General features: G+C 42.4%; 1 protein-coding gene across 1 annotated transcript in view; it reads left to right on the forward strand.

Annotated features, from left to right (window-relative positions):
- The window catches only part of LOC132381904 (zona pellucida-binding protein 1-like), a 38182-nt gene extending 20654 nt beyond the window's left edge, over positions 1 to 17528 (forward strand). Inside the window, exons 7-8 of the mRNA XM_059951617.1 lie at positions 2145 to 2247; positions 17001 to 17528. Coding sequence (XP_059807600.1) covers positions 2145 to 2247; positions 17001 to 17184 — 287 coding nt within the window. The 3' untranslated portion in view covers positions 17185 to 17528. The remainder of the gene's footprint in view (positions 1 to 2144; positions 2248 to 17000) is intronic.
- The last annotated feature ends 986 nt before the right edge of the window (positions 17529 to 18514 follow it).

Genomic DNA, 18514 nt, shown 5'->3' on the forward strand with positions numbered 1-18514 from the left:
CCAGGTTCTTATAGCTTCAACTGGACTTCCATCTGTATTCCATGCCCAAAGAACTTTTACCAGCATAGATTTGGCAGGACTCAATGCCTGGCTTGTCCTCAAGGCTTTGAAACAAACGGAGAGGGAGCAGTATCTTCAACTGATTGCTATAATGGTAGAATTCAGGGAAGTCTACCGGATATCAAATCCAAATCAGCAAAGCAAGAAAGGTCTCCAGAGAATGATTTAAAAGGTAACAGCATAGATACACAAAGGGCAGGTCCTGTTTAATAAACTTACTGGAGTTATTTGCAGATATAATGTATGCAATGGATAGAGAGAAACAAGTGGATGCTATATATTCAGATCTCTGAAAGACATTTGATAAGGTGCCACCTAAAAGACTTATCCATAAGATAAAGATGTATGAACTTGGAGGTAATGCATGGATGGATGATAGGTTTACCAATAGAAGACCAGGAGTTGGGATAAATGGGGGTTTCACTGGTTGGCAGTCAGTGGTAGGTAGAATGCTGCAGGGATTGGTTTTGGACCTGCAACTGTTCATGATAAACATGAATGATTTGGAAGAGGGGACCAAGTATAGTATATCTGTTTGTTGATGACACTGAACTGAGTGTAAAAACAAGCTGTGCAGAGGATATGGAGAGTCTGCAGAGAGATATAGATAGGTTAAGTGAGTGCTGAAGTGATTGCAAATGGGGTACAATGTCAGTAAATGTGAGGCTGTCCATTTTGGAGGGAGAAGTAGAAGATCAGATTATTATTTAATGGTGAAAAATTGCAGCATACTGTGTGCAGAGGTGAATGAATCGCAAAAGGTTGGTTTGCAGGTACAACTGGCATCAGGAGGACAAATGGAATGTTGGCCTTCATTACTAGAGAGATTGAATTTAAGAGCACGGTGCTTATGCTGCAACTATATAGGGTACTGGTGAGGCCACACTTGGAGTTCTGCTGACAGTTGGGGGTAATGGAAAGGAGGTTCACTAGATTGATTCTGGAGATGGTGACCTGCTGAGTTCCTCCAGGGGTGTGTGTGTGTGTGTGTGTGTGTGTGTGTGTGTGTGTGTGTGTGTGTGTGTGTGTGTGTGTGTGTGTGTGTGTGTGTGTGTGTGTGTGTGTGTGTGTGTGTGTGTGTGTGTGTGTGAGAGAGAGAGAGAGAGAGAGAGAGAAAATCTGGATTTCCAGCATCTACAGAATCATGATTCTGGAAATGAGGGGGTGGCCTATGAGGAGAGATTGAGTCACCTGGGACTATATTTACTGGAATTCAAAAGAATGAGAGGGGATCTTATAGAAACATATAAAATTATGAAAAGGATAAATAAGACAGAGGCAGGAAAGTTGCTTCTACTGGTATGTGAGAATAGAACTAGAGAACATAACCTCATGATATGGGGGAATAGATTTAGGATGCAGGTGAGGAGAAACTGCTTTTCCTAGAGATTTGTGAATCTGTGGAAATCTCTATCCAGGGAAGCAGTAGAGGCTACCTAATTAAATATATTTAAGATACAGTTACATCTTGATTTTAGATGTTTGCATTTCAGGGGAATTAAGGGTTATGGGGAAAAAGCAGTTAGGTGGGGCTGAGTCCAAGGCCAAATCTTATTGAAAGGCAAAGCAGGCTTGGTAGACCAGATGGCCTACTCGTGCTCCTTGTTCTTACATTCCTGTAACTAAAGCAATCTGCTTAATAACATTTGTAAAGATGTGCCATCACTAGAAAAGAGTATTCTTCCCACAGCTTCATTTTTAGGAAAACATCTTACAGCACAAGTAGATGTCTTCTGACTAAGGAATGTTACTGAAACATATAAGAATGGATGCTGAGGGATGCTTCTTCTATAAAGACTGCATTAAACTTGCCAATTTCAGAGTGAGATGAGAAAGAATTTCTTCCCTCAGATTTGCTAATCTGTATAATTCTCTACTGCATTTAGCCATAGGTGTGGTGTCACTGAATATACGTTCAAAGCAGAGACTCGTGGATATTTAGAACTAAGTGAAGGGATATATTGACATTTGAGGCCAAGATTGGATCAGACATGCCTTTACTGAACAGCAGAGCAGGTTTGAAATACCAAAAGGCCTATTCTTTCTGAAGTTTATTATATTCTTATGTGCTTATACTCTAACAGCTCCAAAGAAAGAAAGAGAAATCTTCAATTCCACTCATCTCCTGATAACTATTGTAGCGTGTAGTCTGACATTCCTTGGAATCACTGTTCTAACAATGTACTGGTGAGTGAATCATGTGATAAGCATATTTTCCTTTAAAGTGGAATATGAGTGAATATGGAATTGGTAAGAGTAGCTTTTCATTCTTATGAATATGATCAGTGAGGTGGCAAGCATATCAAGCTTTGTTAAAAAAGCAGCTAATAAAGCATGGAATCTTGGTTTTCATAAATAAAAGCACGGAGTATAATATTGAGGGTGATTTGTTGAATCATTAAATGGAGGTTAAGTTACAGCATTTTAATTTCTATATACATTTCTGTTCACACTTTGAAAAAAGAGGAAATGGAAAAGATTTAATTATATGATTCAAGAATTTCAGCTTGTGGTCCTGGGAGCAAAGAAGGGTGAGAGGAGATGATGATGGGTTTAGATGGGGTAAATTGAGAGGCTCTTTTTCACTAAGAGATCATTTAATTCTAGGGGTTATAGATTAAAATGAATGGGTAAAAGGTGCAACATGGATTAGACAGCTTCATTTTTAAAAATAGAAAGTAATGATGATCTGGAGATTGTTACCTACAATGGATTTTCAAAATGGTAGTGGATAGGGATACGGAGGAATGGAATTTAAATTAATTGCTTTGAACAAATCTTGTTTTGACATAGTGATCTTAATGGTTATAATCCACGGAATGAATCACAAATATATATCCTGATTCAAAGGGCAGAAATCAGCACTGCTGAGAGCTAACTTACAAATTCAGGACAAGGTTGCTTGCTCTTGGAGGGTACACTCTAAATGTTCTACACAGAAATTAAATTGATAAGCACCTGAATTGAATTGATTTTATTACTTACATCCTTCATGTACACAAGGGCTAGAAGTCTTTAAGTTATGTCTCTGTCTAAATATGTACAACAGGACAGTCAATATAATATAGAAATAAATTGTATCAGCATGAATTAATCAGTCTGATGGCCTGGTGGAAGCAGCTGCCCACTAGCCTCCAGAACCCAGCGGGGACAATTCCACAGATTCATTATGTTAGAACCATAGAACATTACAGCACAGAAACAGGCCTTTTGGCCCTTCTTGGCTGTGCCAAACCATTTTTCTGCCTAGTCCCACTGACCTGCACCTGGGCTATATCCCTCCAAATCCCTCTCATCCATATACCTGTCCGTTTTTCTTAAATGTCAAAAGTGAGCCCGCATTCACCACTTCATCTGGCAGCTCATTCCACACTCCCACCACTCTATGCGTGAAGAAGCCCCCCCCCCCCCCAATGTTCCCTTTAAACTTTTCCTCCTTCACCCTTAACCCATGACCTCTTTTTTTTCTCCCCTAGCCTCAGTGGAAAAAGCCTGCTTGCATTCACTCTATCTATACCCATCATAATTTTATACACCTCTATCAAATCACTCCTCCTTCTCCTATGCTCCAGGGAATAAAGTCCTAACATTAAACCTTTCTCTGTAATTCAGTTTCTCAAGTCCCGGCAACATCCTTGTAAACCTTCTCTGCACTCTTTCAACCTTATTAATATCCTTCCTGTAATTAGGAGACCAAAACTGCACACAATACTCCAAATCTGGCCTAACCAATGCCTTATACAACCTCACCATAACATTCCAACTCTTATACTCGATACTTTGATTTATAAAGGCCAATGTACCAAAAGCTCTCTTTACAACCCTATCGACTTGTGACGCCACTTTTATGGAATTATGTATCTGTACTCCCGGATCCCTCTGTTCTACTGCACTCCTCAGTGTCCTACCATTGACCTTGTATGTTTTACCTTGGTTTGACCTTCTGAAGTGCGATACCTCACACTTGTCCACATTAAACTCCATCTGCCATCTTTCAGCCCATTCCTCCAACTGGTCCAAATCCCTCTGAAAACCTTCCTCACTATCCACTACACCTCCAATCTTTGTATCATTAGCAAATTTGCTGATCCAATTTGCCACATTATCATCCAGATCATTGATATAGATGACAAATAACAATGGACCCAGCACTGATCCCTGTGGCACACCACTAGTCACAGGCCTCCACTCAGAGTAGCAATCCTCCACTACCACTCTCTGGCTTCTTCCATTGAGCCAATGTCTAATCCAATTTACTTCCTCTCCATGTATACCCAGCGACTGAATCTTCCTAACTAACCTCCCATGTTCTTCAAAAGAACATCCCTGTGCAGTAAGACTTCAATTAGGGGGAATGAAGACCCCCTTATCTTGTAACTATTTCCCCTAATTTGAGGTTCTCCTACTAATGGAAACTTCTTGATATCCACCCTGACATGACCCCTCTGGATCTGATACGCTTCAATAAGATTGATTCCATTGATCTGAACTCCAAAGATTATAGATCTAATTTCTTTAGACACTCATAGAGGATAATACTCTCATCCCAGGAATTAGCAAATATATCTCCCTTGGCCTGCCTTCATCACTCATAACATTTTTTAAATAAGGGGACCATGCTAAGCCAGAATGTAGTTTTCCAGATTCGGCCTCACCAGTATCGTGAACGTTATTCTTACTTATTTCTAAATTCCACTCTTTTTGCAATAAAGACCATTTGCCTTCTTAAACACTTGCATCTACCTTATAACTTTTCCCACAGGAGCACCCAGATCTCTTTGTATTTCATCATCTGCGTTTCTTCTCCACTTGGTTAGTAGTTGACCTTTGGATTCTTTTTGTCATATTTCATGACCTCACATGTCTACATATTAATCCCATTTAAATCAGAATCAGGTTCATAATCACAAAATGTTATTTCTTATTGTAAGTTATAATATTCATCATAATTTATAATATTTACCTATAAGGATTCTATATCTTCTGATCCAATGTCACTTCTATCTAAGAATTTGATTTTATCAACTGAGACAGCCCATCCCCTCTGCCCACTTGCCTGTCCTTTCAGTTTAGGAAGATAGGAGTTAGAAATGGGGTTGTAGACTGAACTTTATGTTTACACCTGTGTAGCACCAGTCTTATCATATGTGACTAATTGTTGCACTCTTTAGAGAAAATCAAATTACACTAGGTGCTAATAGGCCATCAGAAGAATCCAGGTATCAGAAGGAGGCAGCGAACAGAAACCACACACTTCTGGAAATAAGGTTTTTTTCTAAGAAAAAAACAATATGTATAAAATATTTACAAGAGCAAGAACAATTCAAAATTCAAACATTCAGGTTAGGCATCAAATCTTAGATATCAACAAAAAACAAATTCCTGTTTAGTTAGAATCAGTGATATTCATTAGAATAACCTTGGTTACTCCAATTTCTCTAACTAATTAGATCTAGTGTTACTCTCTATTTAAAAGTTTACAGACTAAACTTTCCTTTTTACTTATCCCTAGTTAGTTAGAAAACCAAATATAATTCCTATTCTCAAGTGTTATGGTTAACTTCAGTTTCAGTTCCAGGCAGTATATTGTACCTACAAGTTTAAATTCAAATTCAAAAATTATATGTACACAGTTTAACTCCTTTCACAACAATTCTCCAACCTCACAACTCTTAAATACAGTAAATCTCATTCAGTAACTTATCAAAGTCTTTGCAAAAATAATCAGTTCTTGCAAAAAATCAAATTCGGATTCTTCGAATGAAAATAACTTACACAGCCAACCATATTAAATCCTCTGTGTCATTACACATTTTGTTCCTGTACTGGTTCTTCATCTGGGTGGCTTGCCATCTTGGTTCATTGGATGAAATAGTTGATCATCCACAGCAAGTCAATCCACAGACTTGTACAAAACTTGACCAAATGCCTTGGTATGATTTTGCAGAACTGATTCCCAACTACATGGTAGGGATTTTAGACATTAGTGTCTACCAATATTGTCTCATTATAGCTGTAGCTTCAATAAATCTTTTATCGCTATTGTATCTCCTCCAGGTGTTTCACCCTGAGGGTTTCAAGTTAGTAGGGTAAAGATACTCACTACTAATTCCACTCATAACAGTTCTTGTCTTCAGCATCTAACTGATGCTGCATTTTTCTCCTTGTCCATCCTGTGTCCAGCTTGCCCCTCCTTCGCATAGTATTTTTTTCAAATTCTTTTTTAAAAATTAATAAACCTTGTTTTCATCCCTCTGCAGGTAGAACTTTCTAACTTTACCATTTTAGGTTTAATTAACCTGGGTTACACCCACCAACTACTCCTACTCCAAGTTCAGCTTTATAACAAATGAAAACTTCAGAAGTTATCACATTGAGCTCCATTGTAAAAAACAAATTCTTTCATGAATTTGTCCCCCTTTTAGAACCTGTCATGGACTCTTCGTTGTCTTCTCCATACAAACAATGAAGTGTGAGATTCTTTTAAGAAATCAACACATTTTGGCTCTTTTATTCTAAGCGTCTTTTCCAAACCATATCCCTTAACCCCTTTACTCTCAGGTCTGCATCCCTTGCTACATATGCCACAAATGACTATTACTGTAACTGGTTTCAGTGCCTGGTTCTATTTGCATACTTGGCCCGCATCCCCAAGTCATGGCTCCTGCCACAGACTTGGCACATGTTCCTGCTCCTGCCTCCTGTCACACACCTGGCTCATGTCCCCAATCCCCTAGATTTGACCACATATTCGTGATACTCAGCACCACATTCCTGAAACACATTCTATTGCAAGTGCTGTCACTGAAAGAGATTATAAGATGGACAGTGATAAAGATTCAAGGATATGGTCAGAGTCTCATTGAAATAATTCAATGCTCCTGGAATATTCTGGCTCATGAGTCACCTGCCAGCTTGTACTCTTCCCTCTCCCCCAGCTTCCTGTTCTGCCTTCTTTCCAGTCATGATGAAGGCTCTGGTCCAAAATTTTGACCATTTATTCCCCCTCCCCTGGATGCCTCCTGACATGTAGAGTTCCTCCAGCATTTTGTATGTACTGCTAGAGGTGTAGCAAATCATTTTTGATCTCAAAGGACTGCCTAAACAAAAGGAAGAAAGCCAGTTCCAGTTGGCTGGAGTATGCTTTGGGGTGGAGGTTAGCCGGGGTAGTTTCTGTTGGTTTATAGTGACAAAAAATGTATTTCTATCACTTTCATAAGTCTGCATAAACATTTCTGCTTTTTGTTGTACAATGTTAGCAAAGCGTGTATGACGCCCTCAGGTGGCATTTACTACTCACTGCAACCACTTCACCGTGACACTTTCAAAAGGTGTCTATTCCTTGTTGAGGTTATTCTTTATACTTGGCTGTGTGAATGGCTATCTATTCTGCCTCGATGTGTCTTTTGTTACTGACTGTCTTTATTTATGTTTGTAAATGTTGTTATTTTGTTGCTATGTTTGTGGAAGTCTCAGTTCATATGTGTCTCTCTTGTCTCTTTGTATGTTTCTCTACTATACTTGTCAGTTCAAGTATGTTCATCAAAGTCTTTCACTCTGTCTGCGTGTCTCTACCATGGAGTTGTGCAGCACAGAAATAGGCTTTTCAGCTCATTATGTTAATACTGAGCTTTGTTCCCATCTACATTAATCCCACAAACACATCTGATATTCCAGATGCCAACCATGCTGAGTAGAAATATAAATCTCAGATTCCCTTTTGAACTCTTTCCCCTCTCTATAAAACTATGCCTTATTGTTTTTGATATCCCCATCATTGGAAAGAGATTTTGAATGTCTGCCCTATCATGCTTCTCCTAACTTTATATAACAAGAAACCATAGTCATAGAGCAATACAACACAGATACAAATCTTTCAGCACAGTGAGTCCGCACTGACCTAGTCTCAGATGCTGTGTTTGTCTTATATACCTCTTAGCCCTGCCCCTGCAAGCAATTATCATAATGATTCTTCGACAATACTATTGTACCTGGCTTAACCAGTTCCTTGGGCAGGTCATTCCATATACTCACCAGCATCTCTGTGAAAATGTTGCCCCTCAAATCTCTTTTAAATCTTTCTCCTCTCACCTTAAATCTATGATCCCTAGTTTTGGACTCCCCTACACTGGGGGAAAAGATTTTATCGATCATGAGAGGCATAAAAGTCACCCTCATTTTCCCATGTGCAATGTAATAAAGACCTACCCAGCCAACCTCTTCCTGTAGCTCAGGCCTTCAGTCCTGACAACATCCTCCTAAATCGGTTCTGCATTCTTTCCAGTATAACCACATTTTGCCTATAACAGGGTGATCAAAACTAGATACAGTACTCCATATGATCTCTCCATTAACTTATACAACTGCCCATTTGTTCCAATTCCTATACTCAATGCCCTGACTGATAAAGACCAGCATGCTAAAAACTTACTGATCATGCCTTGAGAATGTGCATTCAAATCATTTATATAACTAATCAATGACAAGAGTACCTCTGAGGCACACATTAGTCACCAGCCTCCTTTCCAAGAAACAAACTTCAACCACCACCCTCTGCTTCCTACTTTTGAGCCAATTTTGAGTCCACTTAACTAGCTCTTCCTGGATTCTATGGGACCTAACCTTTCAGAACGATCTATCATGTGGGACCATATCGAAGACTTTGCTAAAGTCCAAACAGTCAACATCCATTGCCCCACCCTCAGCAAACTCCTTGGCTGCCACTTCAAAAAACTAAAAGGTTCTTCAAGCACAATTTTCTATGCACAAAGTCCTATTCGGACTTTGTCCCTCTAAATTCCCCACTACTGATGTCAGGCTGACATGACTGTAGCTTCCTGGCTTGTCCTTCCTGCCCTTCGTAAACAATGGAACAACATTAGCCATCTTCCAGTCTTTGGGAACTTTACCAGTGGCTAACAATGAAGCAAGTATTTCTTCAAAGGCCTGCTCAATTTTTCCTCTAGCCTCCCACAAAATAGGAGGATGCACTCGGTCAGGCCCTGGGATTTATCCAGCTTAATACTCTACAAGGGAGCAAATACCACCTCCTTGGTAATATGAATATGAAAAATTTCCACCTGTTTCCCTTGAGCAACCATGAATTTCTCCTCACTGAACACTGAGGAGAAATTTTAAACATCCACTCATCTCCTGGGGCTCTGCTACTTAAACATAATAGCTTGCTTCTATGAACTTGTCCTTCAGGTTACCTTTGTCAATTTGTATTATTCTATTTATATGATGATTTAAACTGCCTGCAGTTATGTCAAAACCTTTTGTGTGAACCTCCATTATTTGATTTATACTTTGTCCAACAGAATATACTATCCTATATATGTACCCATGGGCACTCATATGGGCCCTTGCTATGCATGTCTCTTTGTTGACTATATGTGTGGAACAGTCCCTATTCCAAACCTTCTCTAATACTACTTCCCAACTCTTTCTCTGTTACATCAATGATTGCATTGTTGCTGCTTTTTGCTTCTATCTTACAATTTTATCAGCTTTGCTACTAACTTCCATCTCATTCTCAAATTCACTTGGGCCATTTTTGATACTTTTCTCCTTTTTCTGTAACTCGCTGATTCTATCTCAGGACAAACTATCTGTGGACTTTTTGTATAAATCCATTGACTTCCAGAGCTGCGTGGTGCACATCTCTTCTCACCCTGTCTCTGATAAGGAGGCCAGCCATCCCTTTCATCCAATTTCTCCATCTCTGCTTTCTGCTTATATTCCAGATATCTGAAATGTCTTCTTTCTTCAGTAAATGTGGCTCTACATCTATTATCTCCCAATTCTTCTGTTTCTTTGACATCTGTTCTTATCCCAACGCACTCCAGACACACCAGAAATAGGATTCCATAGTTCTTACTTTTCACCCTAACAGTATCTGTGTCTACATCATTCTTTGCCATTTCTATCAGCTGCAGTGACATCCCACTCTTTCCCGTGCTTCCCTGCCTTCTGCAGGGACCATTCTCTCAATAACTACCTTGTTCACTCATGCATCCCAAACCACCCCTCCTTGGTCCCTGGCACCTCAGAAAGTGTAACAATTGTTCTTACACCATCCAGAGACCTAAACAGCTCATCCAATTGAGGTAAAGATTCACATGCACCTCCTCCAATCGTGTATACTGTATGTGATGCTTCCAGTGTGACCTAAACATAGGCAAGTCCAAGCAGACTAGGCAACTGATGCACAGAGCATCTGCACTCTGCAATGGCCATCTCAAGCTCCCAGCTAAACACTATTTCAATTATTCCAATTCCTTAGTCTACCCTTGGCCTTCTGTACTGCCGGTATGAAGCCCAACACAAACTACAGGAACATCTTATATTCTGCCTGAGTGCTCTACAATCCAATGATATGAACCCTCTCCTGTATTTACCACCCTCACCTTTCTGCCCTGCACTTTCACTTTCAATCCTCCAGTGACCCCTCTATTTTTATCCCCTTTTCCATACTCTCTTTTCAGCCCCCTTTACCCATTTCAATCCTTTTCCCCCCTCCCAATTCCATTCTCTTACTGCCCACATATTTCAACCACTGGCTCACTCATACCCCGTCGTGGTCTTTTCTGCCTTTCACCTCTGTTCCCTTTATCATCTTTCTTACATATGAGATTCCAACACAGGTAGCCTTTGTGTTCCCACTTAATATCGCCCCCCACCTCCCTCCGTTTTTGTCTGCCTCCACCTATTTAGTCTTCCCCTCCCCTAACTGGCTTGATCTGCTCACTCCAACATTCACTCATCCCGTCAGTTCACCAATCATCTCTAAGCCCGCTGTCACCACTCCCCCTTTCCTCTTTAAATTTATCCACTCTCATTCCTGCTGTAGTGTTCTGACCCAAAATATCAACCATTCCTTTCCCTAGAGATGACATCTGAGTTTCTCCAGCAGATTACATTTTGCTCCAGATTCCAGCATCTGAGTCTCCTATATACCACCCAACCTTTTCTTACTTTCATTATACCTACCTCCACACTTGATGATGGCATTTGTTAGTCTTGTGAGACCATGGATCTGCGCCTGGAAAGTTTTGCTTCAGTCTGTGTTGGTAGAGCAGTGTCTGTCGTAGCTGTTGAGGCCCACACGGGAGTGACAGTCTCGGCTGCAGTGACTGCACTTTAAGGCACTGTCCTCCGGTGTTGTCCTGGTGCTGTTTTGTTGGCAAGTGCACTTTTCTTCAGCAGCAAGCCTCAGCTTCTCTTCTCCTCTTTTTAGATCTCTGCGTAGTTCCAGCTTCCAGTGAGTGCGATCACTTGCAATGTCCCCCCACATCTCAACATTTATGTTCAGTGACTTCATGTCCCTCTTGCAGACATCTTTGAAATGAAGATGGGGCCGTCCTTGTGCTCTCTCACCAGAGTCCAGTTCCCTGTACAGCAGGTCTTTCAGGATCTTCCTGTCTGACATGCGATGTACGTGGCCTAGCCAGTGGAGACAGCGTTGTTGGAGCAGGGTGAAGAGGCTGGGTATCTGGGCGCGGGCCAGGACTTCATTGTTGGTGACTCGGTCAGTCCACTTGACGTCCAGGATGCGTCTCAGGCTGAGAAGGTGGAAGACGTTGAGACACTGCTCTTGTCTGGAGTAGAGGCTCCAGGTCTCACGGCCATAAAGCAGTGTGCTGAGGATGCAAGCCCTGTAGACTTCAGTCTTGGTGTACATCGTCAGCTTTCTGTTCTCCCAGACTCTCTTTGTCAGCCTGGCGAATGTTGAGGCTGCTTGTCCGATCCGTCTGTTGATCTCGGGGTCTAGGGAGAGACTGTCCATGATGGTGGAGCCAAGGTATGTAAACTCGTGAACTACCTCCAGCTCGTAGTTGTTGATGATAATGGCAGTGGGGGTGCTCAACGTCTTTGCCCAACACGTTGGTCTTCTTCAGCCTGATGGTCAAGCTGAAGTCCTGATAGGCTCCTGAGAAGCTGTCCATGAGACGTTGCAGTTGCTCTTCAGAGTCCGTTGCCAGTGCCGCGTCGTCTGCAGAGAACATGTCCCGGATGAGTACTTCACGAACCTTGGTTTTCGCCTTCAGCCAGGACAGACTGAGCAGCCTCCCGTCCAATCTGGTGTGGAGGTAAACACCATCAGTTGATGTTCCAAAGGCATGATTCGGCATGATTGCGAAGAAGATGCTGAACAGGGTGGGGGCAAGCACACAGCCCTCCTTCACACCGCTGCAGATGTTGAAGGCCTCTGAAGAAGAACCATCAATCTGAACAACACCCTTCGTGTCTGTGTGGAATGACTGAACTATCGTGAGGAGCCTCGGGGAACAACCAATCCTGGCGAGGATTTTGAACAGGCTGTCTCTGCTCACAAGGTTGAAGGCCTTCGCGAGGTCAATGAAAGCGACGTAGAGTGGTTGTCTTTGCTCTCTGCATTTCTCTTGTAGCTGTCAAAGAGAGAAGATGATGTCGATTGTGGAGCGTTCTGACCTAAAACCGCACTCAGACTTGGGATACACCTTTCTGGCTATTTTCTGCAGCCTGTTCAAGACCACGCAGGCGAAGACCTTCCCAACGATGCTGAGCAAGGAGATTCCCCTGTAATTGTTACAGTCACTTCTGTCCCCTTTGAAGAGTGACAATGTTGCAGTGTCTCAGGTCTTGCGGCTTTGCTCCCTCTATCCAGCGCTGGCACAGTATTTCGTGCAGGTGGTTTAGCAGGACCCCTGTGTGCACTTGCTGGCCTCTGGTGGAATGCCATCCAGTCCTGGTGCCTTCCCAGTGGGCAGGCTGTCGGTGGCTCTACTCAGCTCTTCAGCAGTCAGCAAAGCATCCAGTTCCTCTGTGACAGGCAGGCATTCCATGGCGTCTAGCGTGCTGTCCGAGATACTGTTTTCTCTGGAAAAGAGTTCCACCCATCTCTCCATCTGCTTACCTTTGTCTTTGATGGTCTCACCTGTTATGGTTTTCAGTAGAGCTATCTTACTCTGGGTTGGACTGATGGCTTTTTTGATCCCCTCGTACACTCCACGGATGTTGCCTGTGTCAAAACATGACAGAATGCTTTCGCGTAGTTGTAGCCAGTAGTCATTTGCACAGCGTCTGGCTGTGTCCTGGACCTTGCTTTGTGCTGTCCTTAGCGCTTGCAGTGTTGCCTGGTGGGGTGGCGTTTGTGCTGTAGTAGCTTTACCTCAATGACAGCAGTGAGCTTACTTGAGCTTGCTTCAAACCAGTCCTGTGTCTTGCCCATTTCTTCCCGAAGGCCCTGAGTGCAGTGCTGTGGATAGTGTCCCTGAGAGAGTCCCATCTCTGCTGAGCATCTCCTTCTGGTGGGTCTGCAAGGAGAGCATCCCCCAGTGACTTGATGAACTCCGCCGCTTTGTCTGGGCGTTGCGTCTTACTGGCATCGATGCACTGTTTGCCTGGAAGCTTACCGTAGTGCATCTTCTTTGGCTGAAGTCTGATCTTGCAGCAAACCAGAGAGTGATCCGTGTCGCAGTTGGCACTCGGAAAAGAGAGTGTCTTGAGCACGTTTCTCAAGTGACGGCGTCTTTTGATTATCAGGTCTAGCTGGTACCAGTGTTTGGAGTGGTGATGTTGCCAAGACACTTTGTGCTGAGCTTTGGTCTGGAAGTAGGTGTTGGTGACACACAATTTGTGGAGCTTGAGCAGTTGTTGCCCGTTGTCATTCATACTGCCAATCCCATACCGCTCCAGGCAGCTTGGCCAGGAGTCATGGCCAATACCCACTCTGGCGTTGAAGTCACCAAGTAGCAGCAACTGTTCCTGACTTGGGATCTCCTGTATCATCGAGAGCTGGCAAGCTTGACAGACCAGTCGGATGTGTGGAGTGTAAGTGAAAAAATCCGCTCCGTCCCTTTCTCGCTAGGCTTTACCACCTTCAGTAGCGAGTTCTTCACGGCAAAGCTGATACCAAGCTCTCTGATCTCATCTAAGCCTTTCCCCTGCCAGAAGAAGGTATAGTCTCTCTCATGTTGGGTTTCCGATTCTGTGAGATGTGTCTCTTGGAGCTTTGCGATGTCCCCTTAGAGTCTCAGCAGTTCATTGTTAATCACCGCTGATCTCTCAAAGGTCATCTGATATACCAGTGGTCATGGTCCATATATTTCAGCATCCTAGTCTGAGTGCTGGCTTCTTTCTTTGTCTTCTCGTTGTGCCTGGTACAGTGTTTACAGTCCGCAGTTTGGGCTACTTGTATCCCTAAACCCCACACACCCAGTGGAGTGGGTGGACTGTGGCGGGACAGCACCTAATTGGCTGGGGACTGCCCAGCTTGAGGCGGGCGGTAGCTGTCCAGTGAGACATGATGGTCTCTCCCTCTGTTGAAAGCAACCCCTGGCACCATACTCTATGCCCATCGTGCAGGCTTATAACTGGTAGACTGCTGCTTTCCATGTTGTGCCATTGTGGTGAGGTGATGCTGGACTGTCTTCTCCAGGTGCAGGCCTGGGCAAGGTTGTATGGAAGACTGTCAGTTGCCCATGAAGCAAGTCTCCCCTCTCCACAACACCGATGTTGTCCAAGGGAAGAGCAAAGGCCGATACAGCTTGGCACCAGTGACGTCGCAGGAGTTGCCAGAGTGAGGTTGAAGGCTTCGTCAGACTGCCTTAGGGACTCCAGCTCCGGATTTGTCCTCAGGGTTTACTCCCGAAGCCTTTCCCATGAGCGAGTATGGCCGCAAGGCAGCAGAGGTTTGAAATCAGAGTTTACCCTCTCTTAGATGTAACAGTTCATCAATGGGGTCTTTCTACTTCCATGGTCTCTGTCATCTTTAACTATTCTAACAGTAGCATCTCATGTACCCTTCCAACTCTATTCCCTGATTGCCTTTTCCTGGAAAGAAAAATCCTTCACAAAGTCACTTTACAATTGCACTTTTAGGATCCTACTTGAAATATTATTTCTGCATTTGTAATATACTTCACTGCTTCCCCATCTTTGATACCCTTGTTCCAGCAAATGGCTTCAAACCCTTTGGTCTCTTTTTTAAATTTGTGTTTCTGGCATGGAATCAATTTAGCCAATTCTAGTTTGTTTTCTCTACAATTAATGTTTCTACAGCTCTACTCAGCTCCCTATGTCAGCACCTCCAAAGGCAACACATGGACTTCAAAGGATACCTATCTCTGAATTATATTTCTCAATTGCTAACCATCTAGTTTTCATTCTCAGCTCCCTCGTGGTGGAATTATACAGCACAGAAACAGATTCCTTAGCCCATTGAGTGTGCAATCACATTAGACATCTGTACCAATCCCACTTCATTCTCTTCACATTCATATCAATTCCGAGATTCTAGCACTCACCTACATTTACATTTACAGTTGCTAATTAATCTAATAACCTAAACGTCTTTGAGACATGGTGAGAAAAAAGTTCACCTGGAGGAAACCTAGGCAGTAAAAGGGAAAATGTGCAAGCTCCATCCAGACAGCACCCTAGTTCTGGATTGGATATGAGATGCTGGAACTGTGAGGCAGCAGCTTGACTAACAGCTTGCTCCACTGTTTACTAAAACCATAATGTTTTCTTCTCATCAACATTTGGATCATTTTGGAAACTTTTCATGAGAATTTTGCAGGAAATAATCTGGAAATAACAATTTTGCAAGAGAAAATCTGCAGATGACGGAAATCGAAGCAGCACACACAAAATGACAGAGGAACTCAGCAGGCCAGCAGCATCTATGGAAAAGAGTATAATCAATGTTTCAGGCCATGGTCCTTCATCCGGACTGGAGAGAAAAAGATGAGGAATCAGAGTTAGAAGGTGGGAAGAGGGGAGGAAGAAACACAAGGTGATAGGTAAAACCAGGAGAGGGTGAGGGGTGAAGTAAGAAGTTGGGAAGTTGATTAATAAAAGAGATTCAGGGCTGAAGAAGGGGGAATCTAACAGGAGAGGACAGAGGCCATGAAAGAAAGAAAAGGGGGACAAGTATCAGAGGGAGGTGATGGTCGGGTAAGGAGTTAAGGTGAGAGGGAAGAGGGAAAAGACAGACAGGCATACTTTATTGATCCCGAGGGGAAATTGGGTTTTGTTACAGTCGCACCAACCAAAAAGAGTGTAGAAATATAAAACCATAAATAATTAAATAATAATAAGTAAATTATGCCAAGAGGAAATAAGTCCAGGACCAGCCTACTGGCTCAGGGTGTCTGACACTCCGAGGGAGGAGTTTTAAAGTTTGATGGCCACAAGCAGGAATGACTTCCTATGACACTCAGTGTTGCATCTCGGTGGAATGAGTCTCTGGCTGAATGTACTCCTGTGCCTAACCAGTACATTATGGAGCAGATGGGAGACATTGTCCAAGATGGCATGCAACTTGGACAGCATCCTCTTTTCAGACACCACCGTCAGAGAGTCCAGTTCCACCCCCAACAACACCACTGGCCTTATGAATGAGTTTGTTGATTCTGTTGGTGTCTGCTACCCTCAGCCTGCTGCCCCAAGGGAATAGGGAATGGTGAGGGGGGGGGGGGGGGCGCATTACCAGAAGTTTGAGAAATCGATGTTCATTCCATCAGGTTGGAGAGACTACCCAGATGGAATATCACTTGTTCAGTTGTTTGAGAACTTAAATTCAGCATGAAAAGGCTAGTATCATTAAAAGTGGCAATGAAGGAATTGGATTATCACAAAATTCCATACGATTCACTAATTTAATTTTGGGAGAGAAACCTGATATCCTTAAGTGGTCTGATTTATATCTGATTCTGTATTAGTTGGCTCTTAACAGCTCTTTGAAGTGGCATAGAAAACTTCAAAGGCAATAAAGAACAGACAATAAATTTCAGCTGTACTAGCAAAATCTTTATCCTAATACTGAAGCAAAGAAAATGGTCATAATGGGAAAAATTAAAAACACAAATTAGAAATATTTAAAAATGAGTATCACTGTACAAACACCTTTATATGGGTGATTAGGTATTCCAGTAATCTCTCTTTATTTGCAGCCTGGTGGCAGCCCTGCGTAAGGAGGTCAGAATCAATCAGTCTCCACTTAGAGTAAAGGAAAATGCAAACTTGAGAAGTATGAAATACTCCCCACATCATCTGACAATGACAGAAAAACAGGTAAAATCTTTCCCATACAACCTGCCAACGGAAGCAGCTCAGAACTGGGGGCATGGATCATAAAACGAAGACAAAGCAGCATTCGGTGACAGAAACATGAACCAGAGGTTGAAAAAATGAACAAGAATTTACAAGGGCACACACAGTGGTTGCAGTTAAACATGGTCCAAAGATGGAACCAGCAGAGAGCAACAAAAATGAAAGAAGCTGTCCTGATAATGTGTATGACCCTGAGCCTGTATTTTTCAGTGTGCATGTTATTGAATGGACCTGTGAAAGATTGTGTGCCTTGTGCTTTGGTCTATCTCCTTGTGTCTATATATTGTGTCTCTATAAACAGATGTGTGTATGACTCTATCCACCATTGTCTACATGTGTATCTAATGAGTATGTGTACCTGGCTGTGACTCTGAATGTGCAAGTTTGTAGAAGTACTTATGTGTGTCCATGAGTATTTTTATCTATTTGCTTTTGTTCTTTGTCAGGAATTGACAGGCGTAGGTGATTTTCTCCTGCATTGCAGATATCTCCAGGACAGAGTCAAAAGAAATAAACAGAAGCTTATATACAAATCATGTTACTATACATGGGTTTTTTATTTAAATCCTCCTGAGTTGCCTCCTTCTGTTATAGTAAGTAAGTTAATCTGTTCAGCCTGCAGCTATTACACTCTAGAACTATGGTCATCTCAACCTCAATGGTATTCGACCATGCCTGGATTTGAATGTGCTTGAAGGCCAAGCTCCAAGCCACGGTCAACACTTACACTGAGCCATACCACAGGATGGGGCACACACTCAATATCTGTAAGACAAAGATCCTCTGACAAAATGCCCCACAACATAAAACTAACCTCTGACAATAACAATTCATGGTGAGACCCAAAAAAATAGGAATGACTTCTCATTTCTCAAGGATATTCACCATCATATTCAATGCATCAGCATAGTCAGGTCAATTGAGAAAAAGGGTCTATTAAGATTAATGCTTGAGACCTGTTACTGAATACCAAGCAGGAGTAATCTCAATCCTCTTTTCGTCTTCCAAAACCTGGACAATCTCCATCAGGCATCTTTAGCCACTGGAAAGACACCAGCAATCCAGTTTCCTCAGTCCTCCAAATTCTTTAGAAAGATAAGTGAAACAAAGCATTGTTCCCTCCCAGACCAGTATTTTCAGCTCTCAGGCACTAGTTACTTGTAGTTGGCTCCATTGGACAAGCTTTGTTATTCTCATATCAACTAGACTTGCAAAACCGACACATTATCCTGTAATGGAAAGAGATCATCAGGTGAAGTTAGATAAAGATTCAAGGGTGCGCTGAAAGTCTCCTTGGAAAAAAAAACATTCCCTTAATTCTTTGGTCCAAACCACACAAAGTGGAGTAGGGCAA

The sequence above is a fragment of the Hypanus sabinus genome, chromosome 27, assembly GCF_030144855.1.
Source record: "Hypanus sabinus isolate sHypSab1 chromosome 27, sHypSab1.hap1, whole genome shotgun sequence".
In the NCBI taxonomy this organism is placed as follows: Eukaryota; Metazoa; Chordata; class Chondrichthyes; order Myliobatiformes; family Dasyatidae; genus Hypanus; species Hypanus sabinus.